Source organism: Podarcis muralis, chromosome 3 (assembly GCF_964188315.1).
Source record: "Podarcis muralis chromosome 3, rPodMur119.hap1.1, whole genome shotgun sequence".
Lineage (NCBI taxonomy): Eukaryota > Metazoa > Chordata > Lepidosauria > Squamata > Lacertidae > Podarcis > Podarcis muralis.
The window spans coordinates 97,253,031-97,275,582 of record NC_135657.1 but is presented as its reverse complement, the minus strand read 5'-3'; the positions used below and the strand labels follow the sequence as shown (position 1 = coordinate 97,275,582).

Below are 22,552 nucleotides of genomic sequence, written 5' to 3'. Positions count from 1 at the left end.
TGGAAGGATGGGGCATGGGGGCACCTGCCTGCCAAGGAGGCAGCAGTTGCACCGCAGCAGCGCTTCGGAGTCCGGACCCGTCACTGCACTTACACGAGCCCTTTCTCTTCTTCCTCCCCAGGGCGCGCGAAGAAGCCCTCTCCGCCGAGATGCCCAAAGGCGCACACAAAGAGCCTCTCAGGCAAAGCTCCGAAAGCCCTGCCCCTTCGACTCCGGCTTTGCTTCGACGACAAAAAACACCCCCCTTTTAATTTTTTTCACCTTTCCAGCGTTTCTTTCTGCGCCTCAGGCCGGGGAGAGAGAGAGAGGGAGCCAAGCGCTGCCTGCCGCCGCCTCCTCCTCCTTACCTCACTTAGCGGGTGCCAACTCGGACGCCCCTTCGCAGAGGCGCGCGCGCCCGGAATATGGATACAGCATTTCCCAGCTCATCCATCCACACACAGGATACCCAGCCTTCAAAGCTGGGAGCCCCAGCTTCCCCGTGATTGGAGGGAGCAGGCAGCAGTCGCGGCTCTCCCGTTGGCTCCCACGGCTGCCAGTCTTTCTTTTTTGTCTTTCGCCCCCACCCTCCCTTGTCGCTGGCGAGGGAAAGCGCCACAAACGCGCAGGGAGAGAGTTGGGAAGAGCCGCCCTCCGCTCCCTCCCATCGCATTCCTTACATTGCCCACGTGACGCGCCTATAATTGCTCTCTTTTGTACAGCTGTGCGGGGTCGGGAAGCTGTCAAGAGTCGCCCAGAGACGGAGCTGGGGAGGAGAACAGGCCAGGCGCACGCACGCACTTGCGCGGCCAACTCGGCCGCTGTTTCTGCAAGGCAGATGGAGCAAAAACCAAACAAACTAAAAAACCTCCATTTTAGGCGTGGAAACCCTCCCCGCAGCATCCCTGGGCTGTTTCTTCCCAGCAAGTTTCCTCTCCAACGGGTGGGGCGGAAAGTTAGGGGAGCCCCTATTAGCAGGTGGAGTTGCACTTTTTAAAAAACACCATGATAAATTTAAGCGGAGAAGCTTTGGCTCGGTTGGTTAGAGGCAGTGCCGGATTTATTTATAAGCTAAACAAGCTATAGCAGGCATTGGCAAACTCTGGCCCTCCAGATGTTTTGAGATTACAATTCCCATCATCCCTGACCACAGGTCCTGTTAGCCAGGGGTGATGGGAATTGTAGTTCCAAAACATCTGGAGGGCCAGAGTTTGCCTATGCCTGAGCTATAGCTTAGGGCCCCACTCTCTTGCCCCCCAATATACTACTTCTTAATTGTATTTCGCTATTAATATTATACGTCTTAGTTGTATTTCAGTTCAACAATTACTTTGATAAAATACATACAGTGGTGCCTCGGTTTAAGAACAGTCCTGTTTACAAACTATTTGGTTTATGAACTCTGCAAAACCGGAAGTAGTGTCCTGGTTTGCAAACTTTACCTCGGCCTAAGAACAGAATCCGAATGGTGGAAGGGCACCGGCGGTGGGAGGCCTCATTAGGGAAAGCGTGCCCCGGTTTAAGAACGGTTTCAATTTAAGAACGGACTTCCGGAACGGATTAAGTTCGTAAACCGAGGTACCACTGCATTTTGTTACATGCAAATGGCTTTAGATACCTATTAGGTCCATAAATTACCGTATAGCATATATTCAACACAAAAACAGTGACAATTTGTTGCTGACAAAGGACAGCTGGACATATAAAGGGCCCCATTACCTTCAGTAGCTGAGGGCCTCATCAAAACTAAATCTGGCCCTGGTTGATGCTGATCACGCCAAGGTTGCAGGCTCAATCTCCGTATGGGACAGCTGCATTTTCCTGCATTGTGCAGAATCTTAGCATTGAAAGGGACACCAAGGGTCATCTAGTCCAACCCTCTGCAATGCAGGAACCTCAGCTAAAGCACCCAGGACAGATGGGCATCCAGCCTCTGTGTAAAAACTTCCCAAGGAAGGAGAATCCACAGCCTCCCAAGGGAGACCATTCCACTGTCAAGCAGCTCTTACTGCCAGAAGGTTTTTCTGTGTGTTCAGTCGGAATCCCCTTTCTTGTAACTTGAAGCCGTTGGTTTGAGCCCTACCCTCTGGAGCAGGAGAAAACAAGCTTGTTCCCTCTTTCACATGACAGCCATTGAGGTTATTGAAGATAGCTATCATATCTCCTCTTTTCCAGGCTAAACATCCCCAGCTCCTTCAAGTGCTCCTTGTAAGGATTGCTTTCCGGACTCTTGATCATCTTGGTTGCCCTCCTCTGCACACGATCCAGCTTGTCAACATCCTTCTTAAATTGTGGCTCCTTGGGGCTGCTCCTTCTGAAAATGCCTCACGTCATCTACACAGTTTGCCTCGGAAGCAATGTGTTTTGGACACAGTCTGCACCTGGCTTCTTTTTTAAAAAAAAAAAAGTTTCTGCACTGGCTCTTTAAAGACGGCACAGAAATAATCATGTTTTACTTGTGGTAAAGATGCAGAAGCTAAGTAGGTTAAAAATAATTGCTGTGCCAAATCCTAAAAGCCCAAAGGGAAATTGAAGACTGCTTCCTATGCTGTTTTGGGGTGCTGTGTGATATTAAAATAATAACAGATTGACATATCTCTCTCCCACCCTCCATTATGTTGGCAGGTTCTCTGCCTTTCAAAGACACACAATAAATACCTGGCAGGTGCAACACAGCTTTTCCTACTGTTATACACCTTCATGCTAGAAAAGCTGTGCCTGCTGAATTTCTGCATGCCACAGCTGTTAAGGGCACAGAGCCTCTGTTGAAAAATGGGGTAAGAGTGCCAACAGTACTTCTATTATATGGGCACAGCTGCTGAGGCCTCTCTTGTCCCACCCAGAGGCTGTGCCGTAGGACAGGACTCCCTCTGATCCTGGGCCCAAGCTATTTAAAGCTTTAGTTGAAAAGGTAAATCGCCAGCACTTTGAATTGTGCCCCAAACAAACTGGTAACCAGCTGCAACATCACCCCAAAGGCAAGCATTCATCCATTTTTGTCCTGACTGCAGCTCCTATAAACTCCTCAAGACTCTTCAAATATAATCCCCCTGGTAGAATGCTTTGCCATAATCCTACCTGGATGTAACGAAGGTCCATTGGTCAGATCCAACCTTCTCAGGAACAGCTACTGCATCAGGCTTAACTGGCCAAAGGCACTCCTGGCCATCACCTGTTTATCCATGTATAAAGTCAAATCCAGCAGCTCCCGGATTCTTCAAGGAAAATGCATCCCCCATTCAAAACAGATTGAATCAGTGGTCAATCTCCTTCTGGACCAGGAGCTCATCTATGTTGTCTAAATTAAGATGTACTTTGTTAGCCATCATGTAGCCCGATACTACTTTCAGGCACCAATTCACAGTGCTAACAGGACATCTCCATAGCACTAGAAGTCATCAATAAATCCCCTCAAATCCTTTGGTGATCAGCATCTTTCCTCCACACTATTTGAGTACAATGGAGGTTGCACAAGACTAGAAGCAAGGGAACTACTAATAGGTTACACACAGTTCATGAAGCTTTGATGTGGAATTCATTTTGTTAATTTCATGCTCTGAAGTCCACATGAGATCCTTAGCAAAAATCTTAGGAATGGTGGAGGGAAACGCAAAGCTCTGAATCCAGAGGCAAATTCATAAAGTAGTGACTTTTCCTTAGTCATTTTATAGAACAAGGTCTTGCTCCGTGTTCTCTGTCCTTGTTTGCTGGTAAGTGGAGAACCTAGCAGTTCAAAAGCACGTCAAAGTGCAAGTAGATAAATAGGTACCACGCCAGTGGGAAGGTAAACGGTGTTTCTGTGCACTGCTCTGGTTTGCCAGAAGTGGCCACACGACCCGGAAGCTGTCTGTGGACAAACGCCGGCTCCCTTGGCCAATAAAGCGAGATGAGCACCGCAACCCCAGAGTCGTCCACGACTGGACTTAACGGTCAGTGAGGAAGATTAACTGAAGCTGACAACACTTCGGACCTACCACTGGTTCAAATAATAAGTCGTTCCCCCACTTAAGGCATTTCAATGAAGCCATAGTCCCATTCATTTTTTATTGACAGGGCAATCAGAACTTATGGGAAGCCTTTGGTGCCCCATAGGGAACCAATTCAGGTTTAGGAGTAAGCATGGCTTAGAAGCACCAATTAGGGCACTTTCAGAATTGTGCTCCCACCATGTCCCTTTTTTAGGCTCCCATATTCCTAAAAATATGTTCTAACAGCCCCATAAAACTCTCATAGGACAGGTAACTCTTATACCCTCCGACATTTCTCTGACTAAAAGAGGGACATCCTATTCCATAATAAATTATCATCATGATTTGACTGTGTTGCTTCAGCCACTCTGGGTAGATTACAACATATATAAAAACGTAATAAAACATGAAACATTTAAAACCTTCCCTATACAGGGCTGCCTTCAGATGTCTTCTAAAGGTTGTATAGTTACTTATCTCCTTGGCTCGGGGGTTGCATAACTCCATACCACTCAACATTTCTCCAATGAAAATAGGGACGTCCTAAGAAAAAGTGGGACATTCTACTATGAAATCAGGAACTGGGATGTCTTCTGTAAATCCAGGACTGTCCCTGGAAAATAGGGACACTTGGAGGGTCTGAATTCTTTAAAGTTGTTTTGTCACCCTACAAATTTCCCCGAGACACAGGCAAAATTGTAGCTAAAGTGTGTGTGTGTGTGTGTGTGTGTGTGTGTGTGTGTGTGTACCAGAGGAATAACTTTCATTCAACCGGAGGGAGAGAGTCAGATAGCAGGTGACCTTCAGATACACTCTATTTATATAAAATTCTATAAATTATACATGGCTTCTCAATCAATATTAGGCTCCGTTCCAGGGATCCCCCTTCCCCAGTAGGAACAGAACAATTTCAGAGCCTGCAGTATTGATTCATTCCTTAATATCTCTTTCTCAGCCTCAGCTTTTTATCCATTAAGATGGGATTTCTCCTCCCCTCCACCTCCAGAATGGGCCATTCTAAAATCACTGCTAGCAGAATCAGTTCACAATTTTCCCACCCCTCTGGCATTGAGATACGTGTGTGTGCATTCCAAAATGTAGGGACTTTTTCTGTTTGCACCATAGGAAGAGTTTGGGGAGATGCAACGTAATTGGACATAAAGGTAAAGGGACCCCTGACCATTAGTTCCAGCCGTGGCCGACTCTGGGGTTGCGGCGCTCATCTGGCTTTATTGGCCAAGGGAGCCGGCGCACAGCTTCCGGGTCATGTGGCCAGCATGACTAAGCCGCTTCTGACGAACCAGAGCAGTGCACAGAAACGCCGTTTACCTTCCCACCAGAGCAGTACCTATTTATCTACTTGCACTTTGACGTGCTTTCGAACTGCTAGGTTGGCAGGAGCAGGGCCTGAGCAACGGGAGCTCACCCCATCACAGGGATTCGGACCGCCCAACCTTCTGATTGGCAAGTCCTAGGCTCTGTGGTTTAACCCACAGCGCCACCCGCATCCCGTAATTGGACATAGCCAAGTACAAATCTAAACCAACAGGTTGACAACGGGAAGGAAGATCCCCACCATCAGGCCACTTTTCAGTAAATTACATATAATATGCCCTATTATACCTGATAATCTCCTTTAAGCTTTATATTAACTCTCACTTTATATTAACCCCCATCCCCACATATTATACATATTTAAAAGCATACTTCATTTGAAATATTGGTTGGTTTCTCAAATCTGGGTCTCCGGCTGTTGTTGGACTAAAACTCCCATCATCCCTGACCACCAGTCCTGCTAGCCTGACTTTAGTTCCGATGCTCTAGTGACCTCCCTGCTTGACTGCTACAAGGCGCTCTGCACAGACCTGCCCTTGAAGACACTCCAAAAGCTGCCACTAGTGCAGAATGCAGCTGTGCCTAAGATTGGCAGGTGGGGCAGTCTGATGGGACCACGTGCCACCAGTTGGCAGCCATCTGCCTCGAGAGACAATGGAGTGCACCTCCGGGAGTGAAGTCAAACTGCTGTGACCTTCCTGGGGTGGAAGGCTGGGCAGTGTATATATGGAGGTCCTGGGCTGTCCGGACAAGACGACACCCCTCTCAGCCTCTCTAATGTGGTCCAAAGCAAAGCAGAGCAATACGTTTGGCACCGGCTTGGCTTCAGGAGTTGCTGGAAGGAGGCATTCAAGATGCCATCCTACTGTCTCTGAATTTGTGTAGGGTTTAATCCTCAGCATTTTCTTCTCCCACAAGGTAGCGGAGATTTAGAATCATAGTTTTCCTTATCCTAGACGGGCTCCCTTTCCAGACCAACAAGCCCCATCTGCACCAAGTACCTCTATTTTTCAGCCTCTTCAAAAAGAGGCTGCTTTGTCAGTTGTATTATCTTTATATTTTGTCATTTGCTGGCCTGGCTTCCTTTGGCAGGAAAGGCGGGAGAAGAACATATGTAAATAAATGAAACAGAATTTCCAATCTGAGGTCATACGTCACTGAACACCAGTTGTGAGGGGAGGTCTATTTTCTCATCATATCCTGCATCTGGGCTTCCTGGAAGTTATCTAGCCACAGTGGAAAGCAGGATGCTAGAAGGACTGGCACATCAACTGCTTTCAAAGCACAACATTTTAACATCAACTTCATTAAGAAGAAAGCGATCTAACTAGCAAGCCCAGAGGGGAGAACCCCTTTTCATTAGTGCACTAAAAGGGAGCTTAGCACGAGGACATGGATATGCAAAGCATTTCAGCTGCAAACAATATATTGCAAGGCTTGTGAAGCTGCTGTGATTTAAAGGAGGGAAGAATAATGTTTCCAAAAGCCCCCAAATACACCACTAGTGCAGAGATGGGGGTGGGGGAAGGAGGAATCACACCGCTTAGTATATAAAACACTCTTTATTATACAATTAGAAACATTTTTTTTAAAATAGGGATCACACACCAGTTGCATGTGGCAGATAGTAACTGATGGGGGGAGACAGAGACTAAGTCCCCTCTGTATTACAGTTCGAGGACATAAGACAGAGAACAGTTGCCTCTATTCAGTCCTACCGCCTCCTCCCAAGTTCAAGACTCATGTTAAACTATAAAAGTGCAAGTAGGCATGGTGTTGGCTTACATGTCTTGGTCCCATCTCTGCAGCACTGACATTATACTGGGAAACAAACCTGCCAACATAACAGAAATCCAAGGCAGAACTGAACAGACGGGTGGCACTTAGCCTCCCCTGAACCGCCCTATTTCCTCCTGCCAAATGCCTTCTTACGGCAATTTTGTCCTCTATGCCAAATGGCCTTCCCGTTTTGCAGCCCCTCCTGCAGGGAGAAAAAACTATTCAGAACTGCCAGGGAACATTTACGGAAAAGAACACACATGGAGGAAAAGAAAGGATTTGCTCCTCTTAAAGCACGAACCACGCGGAACATGGTTCTGCTAAAATGAGAATCAGAATCGAAACCTGTACATGCACAATAGGCAGCTTGCTTCCAGAAGGATCTCTGTCCTCACTGTTTTTCTTCTCCCCACACTCACTTTTCAGTAATTTAAGACCTTTGAGAAAAAAATGCAGAGTTCTGCAAAGAGACGGCTATTGCAGGTTTGCAGAACTGCACCAAGGGAAAGTGCTATTAAAGTAGGGAGAAAATGGGCTCAGCTTGGGCTAAGAGTAACATTTCGGCAGCAGGCAGAACGGATCGAGGGAATGAGGACGTGTGAATGCAGCCACCTGAGCCAACAGTGGAAGAGGTACAGGGTTAAACTCAAGATTTCTGCTGCTACATATTTTGCATGACGAAAACTTTTGCCGACTTTTGATTCTGCACAGCTTGAACCATGGAAATGTCCATTTCCCAAATTTCCCACCACCTGCCCAGCTCTGTGTAAACAGGCTGTGGGCCAAGTTGAATTCAGATCAGCTCTTGTCTGAGGTAAGCTCATACTGAAGATAAGCCCTTTCAGGTTTATTTCACCTACTTCCCCTTTTTAGACGCAGAGATGATGATCTCTGGGGGAAACAAGAAACCGAACTTCTGATCAGAAGCAGACTAGTAAAGCGAACTTGTTAACTCATTTTCAAAAGCTGCAAGGGGATTATATTCCAAAATGTAACATTACACATCTTCCGGACTGTGTGTGTGTGTGTGTGTGTGTGTGTGTGTGTGTAATGCTGTGGCTGAAAACCACCTTGGGAGTTCTAAGAAAAACAATTAGGCCAGGGTTCTGTGACAAAATATATTTCCTAGTTCACCAGACCAGTGGTTTTCAGTGTGCCGTGGCACCCTGAGGTGCCTTGAATGATGGTCAGGGGTGCTGCGGGCAACACTGGCCTCTGTCCTTCCCTCCCTTCCTCTGAGGCCCTCTGGAGTCTCTGCCTTCCAAAGGCACATGCAGCTCTTTGTTGCAGCAGCCCTGGCTACAAGCTCCCCAGGCGGATGGCGTCCCTGGTGCTGGCCAAGGGGTGCTGGCCACCAGGAGTTGAGGCGGCCTCAGAGTAAGCAAGCAAGTGGGTGAGGGAGCCCAACCAGCCGGTCTGCCAGCCCTTGCTGTTGGGAATGGGCAAACAAATCCCAGACCCCTGTGGGGCTGTTGTGAGGAGGTGGGGGGCAGCTCAGAGACCAGGGGCGGTAGCTGTGGCTGCCCGGAGGACTCCCAAGGAGAGGTGAGAGGATGCCGAGGAAACACTCCACAAGGGAGGGTGTTCAAAGAGGGATGAGGGGCTGCCAGCCCCGCAAAGGGTGACACAACTGGGCCCCCACAGGGGTGCTGCAGAAAAAATGTAGTTGATCAAGGGAGCTGTGGACTCAAAAAGGTTGGAAACCTTAGCACTAGACCACTGAATGAAGGGGGAGGGAGGAATCTTCATCCCCACAAGGTTTCAGAAGTGGGTCACATTGACTTAGACCAACCTCCCTCTCCACTGGAACAGCCCCTTTGTATAAGCTTTCACACACAAATAAAAACAAGGTTACACAAAGGACACACCGATCCTCATCCGTTCGTATCAGAATATTTCTAAGGAGTTACAATACTTCTGGGTTTTCAGCGTTCGCTAGCCGAAATGTTCGAGTACCAAGGCGTTCGAGAACCAAGGTTCCACTGTGCTACGGTTTATGGGGAAATTGTTCCATTTGGTTGCGTACTTTTGGATGTGTTGCATTTATTATTTACGCCTGCTTTCGTCATACAGTTATGTAACTTCTCCCAGTTTTGTAAGCCGCCTCGAGCACAGTTTTAACTACGGAAAGGCAGCCTACAGATAAAACGACGATGATTTATGTTTGCTTTGCCTCACAGGGCTCAACGAGAACCACCGGCAAAATTATTCAGTTCCATCGGCATACGTCCTGAAGTTTCATATCTTGCTGTGACATTGCAACAGTAGAAGGTAACAGGTACCTTTAAACAAGAACAATATATTGTGTGTTGGAGCCAAAGTTTCTCCTCTGATCGCGAAAGGACCCTTTTAACCCTGGGAAGACTTCTGTGAACAGATACTCCCATCTATCAATGGATGGAATATTGCTATTAATCACCATGCTTTGAGTTTCCAATGCTAATTTTCTATAGTTGCATTTATGCTACCAAAATGTGCTCCCTCACTGCTATTACTCCACCCAAGTACATGCCAGGACAAATGCACAGTACCTTGGGTGTAATTCCTCTGTACTGGACCTTCACAACTGTACATTAATGTCTATTTACCAAGGGAAGAGGGAGCAGAAGAGAGGGAGGAAAAAACCCTGTAATATGTCCTTCATCATGCTAATTTTCCACCAGCAGTTCCATCAGTATGCATTAGTGAATGGAAAAACCTCGTTTCCCTTACACCTCTGCATCACAGGTTGGAATGCAAAGCTACACAGCAGGAAGAATTATGCACTCAAAATAAATAAAAACAAACGAACAAGCATGCTTTCAGTGCAATCTTGTCTACTCAGATGCAAATCCCACTGAGTTCAGTCGGACTTAACTCACAGGCAAGCATAGGTAAACTGCCTCCATGCAATAATATCCTTTGCTCATTGTATATATTCTGCTTGTCAAAACAAGCGAACTATACATCGCAGTGGCCACCAGGTGTCAGCGCTCCACAACTTTCTGCTGGAATACGGATTCTTTGAACAAGTTTCCTGTAACTTCTTTAAAAACAAACAAACGATTTGCAACATTTACACTGGGAAAAGTTAAAAGGACAACTTTCCTCTTGGACCTTTCAAAAACTGTTGGTACCTTTTCAGAAGCATCTTAATACCTGACACTTGAAGGGGATAGGGCTGAGGATAGAGGTCTGATGTTATAAATAGGATTTTTAAAATATATATAGCCTTTTAACTATAGTTTAAATTTACGAAGCAAAGGGCAAACACTCAGGGTCTTTTAGCAGTTAAGGCAGTACTAATTAAGTGAGCCCTGTAGGGCAAGTTCACCCACTAGAGCAGGCACCCCCAAACTCGGCCCTCCAGATGTTTTTGGGACTACAACTCCCATCATCCCTAGCTAACAGAACCAGTGGTCAGGGATGATGGGAACTGTAGTCCCATAGCATCTGGGGGGCCAAGTTTGGGGGTGCCTGCACTGTAGTATTCATCGCTAAATTCCTAGCAACCAGTTGGGGAGCTATTGGAAACCGCTCAAGAGATCCAAAATCTGATCTCTGCCCCTATCTGTTAAATGCGACACAAGTTTTAAAAGATGAAATCTAAACCTCTCTGGGGTGCAGTGGAGCTACTGATCCCTCTGAGCCCAGCTGGTCATGGCAGCAACAGGAGGAGAGGCACGAAGATCAGGCCAATCCCTGCATCAGCTCCAGGCTGGGACAGCAGCAAGGACACAGATTGAATCTTACGCAGTTGTCCAAATGGCAGCGAGACCAGCTCGGAAGGACTGGCTCAGCCCTGTTCCATTAGGGGGGCTTTCCATGGGCAGGGGTGCCAGCAGCCTTGTGGCCTGAGCACAGAGGGGCCTCCACTCCGGCTACACACATACCGCCCCCAAAGTGCAGTGTAAAATAGGGGTCAGGACTGTTCTGAAAGAGGTGCCAAAGGTTTGCAGCAGCCTACCCTCAGATATTTTAGACTAAAACTCTCACCATCATTTGTGAGTTGGGAACCCAAAAGATCCGGAAGTCTCCAGGTTGGGGGGGGGGGAGGCTGGCTCATGCTACACAAAGGTGATTCTGCATCTCGGAGGCAATTAAACTCACTGACTGCAAGAGGCAAAGGGGGCATGTTTGTGCATGTACGGTGCCATAAGGAACGAAACCTGTAAGACCAACTCTGGCATTCTGAATCATCAAACTACCTCTCTTTTGATGATCTGACTATTTTAGAGTTGCCCAGCAGTGCTCTATGCACTAGTATTGCCTCTTGCACTTTTCTGGTGTCGACTGCGCGCAAATCACATTGCTCCACCTGCTCTGCACCTCTATTTTTTTTAAAAAAAAATACACTAGGTTAACGTTCAACACTATTTGCAAGCGGAGGTTTAAGGCTATGAGCACCGACTAATGAAGAGAGCTCAGCATGTCTACGTAAAACTGAGAGCGAGTCTAGAAAGATGGGGGTCCATCTGGAAACGCCACCTGTCCCTGGTGACATTTTGGAGACAACCAGAATAGTATTCTGGACAGTCCCTGGTCAATGTGTTTGCGGCAGCTCTAAGAAATGGAAGGCTGGTCCCCGGAACTGGATCACAGCCAACTCCTCTCCTGCCTTTTCTCGTATTCAGTTCTCTCTTCTACATTTCTTGAAGTATGCAGATGTGCAACACAGATATTTAAACCAAATTTGCAACGTCACAGTTATTTAAGAATACTGATAAGAAAACGGCGGACTAGTAATAAATACGTTTCAGATCCCTTAACTCAAAAAAACTGAAGCTTCGCGATCCTGCCTACCCGAGCTACCTCCACCTGCCCTTTTTGTTTTTAATCGGTTCCCGAAGAGGCCCAATAATGTCGCCGTCACAACCCTTTCTTCTGCATCACGTCCCCGTTGGGTTTTGGGGACAAGCCGTTTTCCATTGCTCTATTGGCAAAGTTCCAGTCCACAGGGCAGATGAGCTGCTGAGTCTTTTTGTAGGTCCAGTAGGGGTTAAGTATTACGGTGACGGCGCTCATCCCTGTGAAGACGACAGCAAAATGGAGGAGGCCCAGGTTCTCCACAACAGCGTTCCAGTTAGAAATACACACCCACCACATGTGGTAGGTAAGAATCATGCGGCAATGGAACATGTGGATCATCAGCCACTGGTTTGCCTTCCAAAAGGAAGTCTTCGCCAAGCCAACCTGGAAGAGAAGAAAAGCAAAAGTTAAGACTCTATATAGAACACATATTTTTCATGGGAGTTCTATTCAGAAAACATTTCACCTCAAATAACACCACCAAGAACATGTGCAAAGTTTGCCAGTTTGCCTCGGTTCCCAAACACCGAAAACCCGGAATTAAGTGACTTCGGAAGCCGAACGTCCGATGAGGCTGTCGGCTTTTGTTCCCGGGGCACCTGCACCAATCAGAAGCTGCGCCTTGGTTTTTGAACACTTCGGAAGTCAAACGGACTTCCGGAAGGGATTAAGTTTGGTGCATTTATTTTGCGTTTTTGTTTTTGAGGCTTTTTTTGGTTAATTTATTTTTGTGACTGTGTGGAACCCAGTTCAGCTACTGATTGATTGATTGTGTGGCTGCGGAAATGGATAAAAGCCTCCCATCCAAACAATGATGATCATCAGTGCAGGTAAGAAAAAAAAACTAATTTAAATTTTTATCATCTACAATACTGTCTTATTTATTTTATAGTTTTTTATTTTATTATACAATATTTTATTATACAGTACATTGATTATTGCTTTCATTTAATGGATCAATGGTCTCGTTAGATAGTAAAATTCAAATTAATTTGCTGTTTTAGGGGTTGTTTTTAAGAGTCTGGAATGGATTAATCTGTTTTGCATTACTTTCCAATGGAAAGCATGCCTTGGTTTTGGAACGCTATGGTTTTGGAATGGAATTCCAGAACGGATTAAGTTTGAGAACCAAGGTACCACCGTATAGATATTTACACACCAAACTTTCTGGAAGTCAATTGTTTTAAAATGCCAGGAGACTTTTAAACAGCCATCTTCCAAGAGGAAGAAACACGCTGGCATTGAAAGCAATAAGCTTGGGCAATGACTGATGACTGGAACGTGAAGATGACAGGCATCTCAGAACAGCAATATGGGTCGTTCCCAAGAGCTGATACTAAGACATGCACCTTTCTCAATCAGGGGGCGTGGTGCCTCTGAGGACCAACAAGAGTTCCTCCTCAGCGTCTTAGAAACTCTGATCTATAAGCTAGGAGCCAAATGGCTCCTTAAACCAATGATACAGTATCCAGGATGGAATGTCTAGTTGCCCATTTCGGGGCAAGGCAGCTCTAAAATCTTATTTTTCAAAGGATGGACGGACTGTGATGGATTCTCAGTTAAACGTCTGGCCAGTTCAGATGACAACCTTGAGCTCAGGTTAAGAGCTTTGAGAACTTAAAGAAAAGACACTTGATCCAGGGACTGTCCATATATATATACACATACACTGAGGTCCAGCGCTGAGGGCCTTCTGGCGGTTCCCTCATTGCGAGAAGTGAGGTTACAGGGAACAAGACAGAGGGCCTTCTCAGTAGTGGCACCCACCCTGTGGAACACCCTCCCTTCAGATGTGAAGGAAATAAGCAGCTATCCTATCTTTAAAAGACATCTGAAGGCAGCCCTGTTTAGGGAAGTTTTTAATATTTAATGCTGTACTGTTTTTAACATTTGATTGGGAGCCGCCCAGAGTGGCTGGGGAAACTCAGCCAGATGGGCAGGGTATAAATAATATCTTCTTCTTCTTATATATGTATGTGTCCTGTTCCTTCCTCTTTTTCTCAATTGTTTCATCACCTGAGAATACTCTTCACAACTGTGAGGTAAGTGAAAACAAGCTGCAGCAATTCACGCTGTTCACTGCTCCTGCTCAGGCTGCACAGAAAAAGTATTCTCATTACATTACAAGCCATTCTCGTTACATTACAGATCTTAGGGATAACCCACAGTATTAGAAAAGAACGCAGGAGAAATCTTTGCACGAAGACCCAACACAGCAGTGAAGCTTGAGCGCTTATAGTGAACAGCTAAGCTTCCCAATGCACGAGCCTGTTAATTTAATGTTTACTCAGAAACACAAAGTCAGCATTTGGGCGAGTCTGCCTTAATTAAACTCTTTAATGTGAGTTAAAGAAAGAGCTGCTACCAGATTGTCCCTGGCTTGTGTCCCTGAATATGGAATAAGCAGGTTCCATTAAACCAAGTCCCCCCCAAAAAAGAAGGGGGGGGGAAGGCTTGAAACTGAAGACAAGTTTATCTCTAGAACTTTACAGAAGGAAGGTTTCTTGTTCTCTGCCATGGATGGCAATCTCTCTACATCAAAACATAACCAGCAGAAAGACTCACAAGCCGGAAGAGGTGATGTATCTAAGAAACGCACAAAAAGGAAAGAGTGATACAAACAGGACAATCGACAATGGAAGAATCAGTTACAAATCCGTTTCAACCAATAAGCCTTTTTCAAAATGTGTCGCAATTATCGAAAGTCCTTGGGGGGAAATATTTTGAACCAACATCTTTGGGGAAATGTATCCAAAGTCCTTGTGTGCATGTTTGTTGACTCAGCATCTTTCTATCTTGTTAATAGGCTGTTGTCCAACATGCATGTTGGATTGTTTGACTCAATCTTTCCAGGACCAGAAAAGAATGCTCTCCCATCATTAAGGCCCCTTAAAAAAACTAAACCAAAACACTATCCAAAATGCCTTTTCAGAGGCTGCAGGTGGATGGAAGAGAGAAGGAAGGAAAACTTGCCTTCCATGAAATGCCTAAAGCAGGCATAGGCAAACTCGGCCCTCCAGATGTTTTGGGACTACAATTCCCATCATCCTTGGCCACTGGTCCTGTTAGCTAGGGATGATGGGAGTTGTAGTCCCAAAAGCATCTGGAGGGCCAAGTTTGCCTATGTCTGGCCTAAAGCTAGCTTATCTTTGGATCGCTAGATAAATCCTGGCTAAAACTGGGTTCCACAGGGCTGCAGGTTTCAAAACTGCAGACTATGTCTATTTCCAACAAAGCAAAATAGGTTGTTAGTACACACTCCCTCTTTATATGGTAAGAAGATCATGCCACAGTTTCTAAGCAAGTGACAACCTGACCACTTTAAAGAGTATGCAAGAGAAAGATAAATGTTTAATTGTTCCTTTGACTCGAATGCTGGCGTGGTTTCTTTGTTTGTAAATAGCACCCTGTGATCAGCATGCCATTCCCTCTAATTTTTGATGGGTGGTAACACACAAAACAGTATTATTATTATTGTTTATTCAAATTGTACACCACCCTTTATCAAAAGATCTCATACATTTCCTGCAAAATAGACACAAACCTCTAATTCCTGAGTATGCTCAAGCTACCCAATATTAGAAGCGCTAGTTGAAAAGTAGAGCAAGGAATACAAGATTAATAGGTGAGAGTACTCCTGAGCAGGTGCAGAGTGCCTTTCCCTCAAGATTAATGCCCCAAACGGAATTAATCCCAATGAAACACAGCAGAAGAAGCAGAAGCAGAAGCAGAAGCAGAAGAAGAAGAAGAAGAAGAGGAGGAGGAGGAGTTTGGATTTGATATCCCACTTTATCACTACCGAAAGGAGTCTCAAAGCGGCTCACATTCTCCTTTCCCTTCCTTCCCCACAACAAACACTCTGTGTGGTGAGTGGGGCTGAGAGACTTCAGAGAAGTGTGACTAGCCCAAGGTCACCCAGCAGCTGCATGTGGAGGAGCGGAGACATGAGCCCGGTTCCCCAGATTATGAGTCCACCGCTCTTAACCACTACACCACACTGGCTCTCTCCCAACAGCTGTTCAGTTTGTGAGAATGTTCAGAATTTTCGCAAGTGAAGTCGAGAATAGAGTTTGAATTTGCTTTCTTCGTAAGCTGAGAGCACTACACTAACAACACCACATATTGGTTTTGAACGATAGTCACTTTCCACTGTTTATAGCTAATTCCATCCAGGAAGAATGCCTGAAAAGTCTAAAATCAACTTTATCAAGGGTGGTTTCTGTTCTTTTATGTCCAAGCGATGGGGTTCTCCTGCATGTGTAGGTGAGCTTGGTGAATATTGTAAATATGGAAAATCTAGAGATTAATTACTCAGAAACCAAGGCTATGGTCTTTGGAAAAGGAAGGCAAGAAACTCCCGACTGTTGTATTGGCAATAACAGCTAGAATATTATTTGCACAGAAATGGAAGGAAGAGAAGGTTCAGACAAAGGAGGAAGAGCTTTTGAAAGTAATGGACGATGCAGATATGGCAAAGCTGACAGTGAAATTAAAGAGATAGAAATGATGAACTTTTTATAGAATACTGGAGGCCTTTCATGAACTATTAAAAAAATATATTGCAGTCAAATGAAATCGTGGGCAGGATTCAAGATAAAAGCAGCGGACGAAAAATGATAAATTAATTGTAACAGAGAAACTTTTTGTAATCGATGATTATATAATGCAGTAGAAAACGTTTGAGTAAAAACGCTGAGGAGGTGAGGGTGGGATGTCAGCTTATGAAACAATGCAATTATTTTGACTGGAAGGTTATTGTGCAAATGTTTTGAAAAACCTGATAACAAATTATATATAAAGAAACGCCTGAAGGTCAACAGATGAGCAACCAACAGATCACTGTTACAAGTTCGAAAATCTAGGTTTTTGTTGTTGTTTTATAAAAATACACTTTGTGGGAAGACTTCTAGGAAGGCCATAAAGCTTTCAGCTTTCAGTTAGAAGCTTGGGCGCCATATTAGACCTTTATCATACAAAGGTTGGTTGCCTAAATGCCCCTGGCCAGGAGACTGGACCTTTGAAGATCACCACCCTCCAGAAAAGATGCATACCTGACAGTGTTCATCAGAGCAAGGTATTAAAGGCCTCATTTGTCCCCTCCAGGCCTTGGCAGGCCAAGCTTCTCAGACGGAGCTCTTTTGAGGCACCACAGCTCTGGCCTGCCTTGCCCCAAAGGCTTCCACTCAAAAGACAGGGCAACGCAGTTTGCGGTGGTGGTATTAACAGGACAGTGGTTTTAGACCAGGGGTAGGCAAACTTTTTCAGCAGGGGGCCGGTCCAATGTCCCTCAGACCTTGTTGGGGGCTGGAACATATTTTTAAGGGGGGGGGGAGAACGAATTCCTATGCCCCACAAATAACCCAGAGATGTATTTTAAATAAAAGCACACATTCTACTCATGTAAAAACACCAGGCAGGCCCCACAAATAACCCAGAGATGCATTTTAAATAAAAGGACACATTCTACTCATGTAAAAACATGCTGATTCCTGGACCATCCGCGGGCCGGATTTAGAAGGCGACTGGGCCGAATCTGGCCCCCAGGCCTTAGTTTGCCTACCCATGTTTCAGACCTTTGCTCACCCAACACCTCACCTTTAAAAGCATCCACGATATGCAAGTGAAAGGCGTACTCATCTCCAGCAACATTCCCATCAAGGGGATGTAGTGCCCGGACTTTATGTTGGTGACCAGACCAAAAAAGCCACCGAAGGCAAGGAAATGGTGAACGACTAAGAACAAGTCAAATGTCCTGAAGACAACGTTGGAAACGTGAACAGCTACATTTTCGAGTAGGAAGAAGCCAGAGGCTATGAGGCAGTTGAACCAGCTCCACTCCTGCTGGGAGTAGACCTTGTCGGCTTGAAAAACCGGATCGAAAAGCAAGGCCCACAAGCCGGCGACACAACTCTGGATGCCAAACACGCCTCGCGTAGCAGCCAGGTTCCAGAAGACTTTCTCCTTCGCTGGCAACGAGCGGTAAGTGGCTACCAGCCACGAAGACAGGCAGTGTGAGAGGCAGAACACTCCCAAGTAGAGGAAGAAGCCGGCCGCCACTAGCTTCAGGCGGACTTCCCACAGAACGTAATCCCACGAAAACAGGGACGAGGATGTCGGCCCAGCAGTTTCAAGATTCATTTCTTCAGTTCACGCTGCAAAGCTGAACTTGTGAGAGTGTGTTTCCCCCACACCCAGGAAGATCTCGCTCACGTCTCGGGCCTGCTTAAGGATCTCGAACTTCTGCCGTTAGGTTTAACTGTGGCCCAATACACGCTGCCATCTGCAGAGGAAAACAAAGAGGAAAGCTATACAGTGGTACCTCAGGTTACAAACACCTCAGGTTACAAACACTTCGGGTTACAGACTCCGCTAACCCAGTAGTACCTCGGGTTAAGAACTTTACCTCAGGATGAGAACAGAAATTGTGTGGCGGCAGCAGGAGGCCCTATTAGTTAAAGTGGTACCTCAGGTTAAGAACGGTTTCAGGTTAAGAACGGACCTCCGGAACGAATTAAGTTCGTAACCAGAGGTACCACTGTAGAAAGCTATAAGCATGTTTGTGTGCCAAGGCATGTGGGCACATACACACTCATGCCTCACTAGTAGCTCTAACAACTTGCAATCAAGCGATGATGCACACATTAGCAATAGCAGCACAATTAACTGCTTTCCCACGTTCTCTGTCCACTTCCTTCCAGGTAACATCTGGATCCATCAAGGGCAGGGCCGATGACGGGGTTCCTTGTCGCCCATCATCAGGCCCCGCCAACATGGCCCCAAATCCAAATGCTGGACATTTGCAGGCTTAGAAGTTGCGACACCAACCATATCCTATTTTACAGCATTCACCTGTAATGCATACACTTCTTTTTATCTAAATCCACTGGCTGTGACGTGGATCCCAGGAGGCACACTGAAGAGGGAAAGGATTTAGGGGCAGAGAAGAGAATCTGCTTGGTGCGGCCTATAGGTTTACTCATCAGATAAACAAACAGATGAACTACTATATATATATATATAAATATATGGCTTTTAGAAGACATCCGAAGGCAGTTCTGTACAGGGAAGTTTTTAATGTTTGATGTTTTATTGTGTTTTTTGTATTTTGCTGGAAGCCATCAGAGTGGGTGGGGCAACCCAATCAGATGGGTGGCATTTAAAAAAATAAAATTATTATTATTATTACTTGACACTGACAGGTAAAGGGCACTGAAGTGTTCTTCTGCAAGGGCTTTTTACCAGTCCTTGGTGTGTAGGGCCTCATTTAGCAAGCTATTATATACATCCACACAAGTGTGCTTCAGATTATGGTCTTAACTGAATATAGCTTAAAATGCATCTGTATAAAAGCTCTAAGTGCTGTTTGTAACCATTTTGGAGGATTTTTTTTAACCAGTTGTCCTGCTTTCAACTGTGATTTCTGCATTTGTAAACAACTTTTACTGTGTTTGTTTAAATACCATATAGAAAACAGAAGTTACCAAGGCTGGCAAAACCAAAACAAAACACTGTAGTTATCTGATGAACAAGCAAGAGCAGCTATGAATACAACCAAACAGGAAATATCTTGAACTGAAGAGTCCCTCTCCACCACACACTCTCACACACAAATCACAAAGTTTCAGACTATTTGTCCTCTCAGCCCAGAAACGTCTCCTTTGAGTGGCAATGGCAGAAGTTCCACACATCAGCTGCTACCTGATCCTTTTAACCCGGAGATGCCAGGGATCAAAGGTGGGGATGTCTACATGCAAGTGGGTCACTGAGCAGTGACCCATTTCCTATAATATAATATGACAAAGGAGCACAATTCTGCCAACAAATACTCCATCCTCCTCAGACCCCATGCAACTACTGCATGCCTCTTAATCATGGGCAAAGAATCCCATGCCAACAAATGGCCACTTTTTCAGCATTTTAGTGTTTTACGACCGTGATTTTACGGTTTCATGATGATGCATTTGCCCTTAGATTGCTTTGACATGGTTTTGTTTTGTTTTTTTGAGCTGGCAGTTTATTTGGTTCCAGCCTTACTTATTTCAGGAGACGCATATTGAAATACTCTACCCAAGTGTCTTGCTTTCATGTTCTACACTTTCAGCTCAATTACAGTGGTACTTCGAGTTACAAACGCCTCAGGTTACAAACTCCGCTAACCTGGAAGAGTTACCTCGAGTTGAGAACTTTGTCCCAGGATGAGAACAAAAATTATGTGCCGGCGGCGCAGCAGCAGCAGCAGCAAGAGGCCGCATTAGCGAAAGCGCGCCTCTAGTTAAGAACTGTTTCAGGTTAAGAATGGACCTCCAGAACGAATTAAGTTCATAACTAGAGGTACCACTGTAGTCCCTTAACTATTGAGCACTTTACTCATAAGGAAACCTTGTTGAGTTTAGGGACCCTTATTGATTTCAGAGAAGGGGAGAGAAGAGAGAGAGCAAGTTAAGGAAGAGGAGAGAACTTCAGAAAGTTTTAGCAACACACAGCGGACACCACTAATCACAATCCATCTTCATGCTGTGTCTAGCCTGTCATTTCTATTGTGTTTTTGATATGCCCCCCCCCCCCCCACGAGCATTGAGCATTGAATTGAGAAAAAGGAACAGTTGCATTTCAGGCAGTAACATGCACATGATAAACAATGAACAGTTTACTTTTCATCAGGTTCCTGTTAATACATGAGAACCGCCTGTCTAACAAGCCAAAATTAGACCAGGCCATGTTATTTTGTCACGCAAAGGAACAATTATAAGAGAGAGAAAGATCAGCTAAAGACAACATTACTGCAGTTTCTGGTTGTTCCACTACTCTTTCTAAAGCACGCTAGCTCACAGATCTGAGAGGTCATGCGAGGTGCTGTGGTTTAAATCGCCTCTCACCCTCCCAAACCGTCCTCCGTAAACAAAGCAAACAGAGCAAAGTTCTCGATGAGATCTGTTTACCAGAGCAGGGCCGGCCAATAACGGTTAATCGCATCCTGCCTTCGCCTTGCTTCCAAACCCACTGATCCAAATTCACCCTTAGGAGGACGATATTAGAAAACAGCAAGGAAGGGGGGACCCCAATAACAACCTTCTCTCCCCCTCCGCCCCAACCTACCAACCAGCCCCTAGGAGTGCCAGCTTGGCTCCGCGACCGTGGGTGCCCGGGGAAGTGGGCGCCATACAGCGCGCATGGCTCTGGCACCGAACTTTGTGGGTGCCCGGCGCCTTCGTGGGGAATTTTGTGGGTGCTCGGGCACCCAGAGCCCCAGGGAGTTGTGGCACCTATGTCAGCCCCACCGAATCGCTGAAGTTCACTGCAACTGATACAACAGCCCAGACGATGAAACGAACCCCAAGACTTCGCCGTTCCAACCCCCCGATTTTGGCCTCCGTGGAAATAAAGTAAAATAAAACGCATGTTGTGCTACTTACTGGATCCGATGTTGCAGGGACAGAGGCCTCCAGTCACTTGATCTTGTTGCTGCTCCTCGCAACTGCCCTACCCAGGGCTTCCCGTCATGCGCCTCTCGGCGAATCGGCGGACGGCGAAACCCCCGTGCGCCAGGAAGCGCTGGAGGAAACGAGGCGCACGCAAAGCAGACACACACACACAGGCATGCAACTGCTCCCCCTGGACCTCTCTCTGTGTGTGTGTGCGTGTTTTTTTTCTTGGGGTGGGGGGTGGAGCCCTGAAATTTGGAGAAAACCATTTTGTTCCACCGCCAGGGGGTGGAGAGGATCGAGGAGGAGGAGGAGGAGGAGGAGGAGCGCGCCAAGCAGGAGCAACCAGTCTCTCCGCCCTCGGGTGGGAGGGATCCTGGCCTCCTCGGCCGCAAAGCGCAGGAAAGGCATCTTAGACGAGCTTGCAGGGAGAGACAGCGTTGCAAAATCGGAGGAGACGCCGTTTGTTGAACCAAGCGCAAGGTCCCCCTTGTGATGTTAGCCGCTAAATAAAGAGATCGCTTCGCAAGCGGCGCCTGACTCCCTCTCACGTGACGAGTTTCACGAGGCAAATAAGCCTTTTTGAAAAAGTGCTAGTGTGAGCACTTGGTGTGGATGAAGCAGAGCTCACTTCCAAGTAAATAGTTGCAGGATCAGATTCAGCACGGCTATAATGATGATGATGATGATGATGATGATGATGATGATGATGATGATGATTAGACTGCCCTGTAGCCGCAGGTCTCAGGGCGGTTACAGAAATCACAGGGCGGTTATAAAACCACAATATAAAAACAAAATACATGATAAAAACGAAAACAACCCAATAAACCCCTCTCCCCAACACATTTTAAAAGGGCATTGGCTAAAGAGGAACGTTTTTGCTGGGCTCCTAAAATGTATAATGAAGGCACCAGGCAAACCTCTTCCACAAACGAGGAGCCCCTGCAAATCCCACTGTAATCCTGTGTGAAGGTACTTGGAAATAAAGCCCATTTGTTTTTAATCTGGGGAAGCATGTGTAGGATAGCTGCCGGGCCATATGTGTCATAGAATCATAGAGTTTGAATGGCTCACAAGGGTTATCTCGTCTTTTGCCCAACATGGGCCTCTTAACAATCCTGGGTTTAAGGGTCTCATGCTCTACCTGCTGAGCTATCCAGGAAATAAATATCACTTAGGTTTCATGGGACTTACTCCACAGAAAGCGAGCACAGGATTGGACAGCAGCGGGAGTACATTTACTTGGGAGTCAGGTTATTAGGGTAGTAAGTACCAGCT

The 22,552-nt window shown here is 46.0% G+C and overlaps 2 protein-coding genes across 4 annotated transcripts in view; both read right to left on the bottom strand.

The window, feature by feature from the left end:
- The window catches only part of ARHGEF10 (Rho guanine nucleotide exchange factor 10), a 99,494-nt gene extending 98,988 nt beyond the window's left edge, over positions 1-506 (bottom strand). Inside the window, exon 1 of one of the 3 annotated variants that reach the window (XM_028722393.2) lies at positions 262-506. The gene's annotated coding sequence lies outside the window, so the exon portion shown is untranslated. Of the gene's footprint in view, positions 1-93; positions 234-261 lie in introns of those variants that run through there. The other 2 variants (XM_028722392.2, XM_028722394.2) reach the window with 2 other exon arrangements.
- A 6,319-nt stretch (positions 507-6,825) lies between these two features.
- CLN8 (CLN8 transmembrane ER and ERGIC protein) lies at positions 6,826-21,494 on the bottom strand. The gene is made up of 3 exons (XM_028722397.2): positions 21,263-21,494; positions 17,445-18,129; positions 6,826-12,233 (listed from the first exon to the last, which is right to left on the bottom strand). Exons 2-3 carry the CDS (start codon positions 17,985-17,987, stop codon positions 11,910-11,912), a joined length of 867 nt encoding a protein of 288 aa, XP_028578230.2. The 5' UTR covers positions 17,988-18,129; positions 21,263-21,494; the 3' UTR covers positions 6,826-11,909.
- Positions 21,495-22,552: the final 1,058 nt, after the last annotated feature.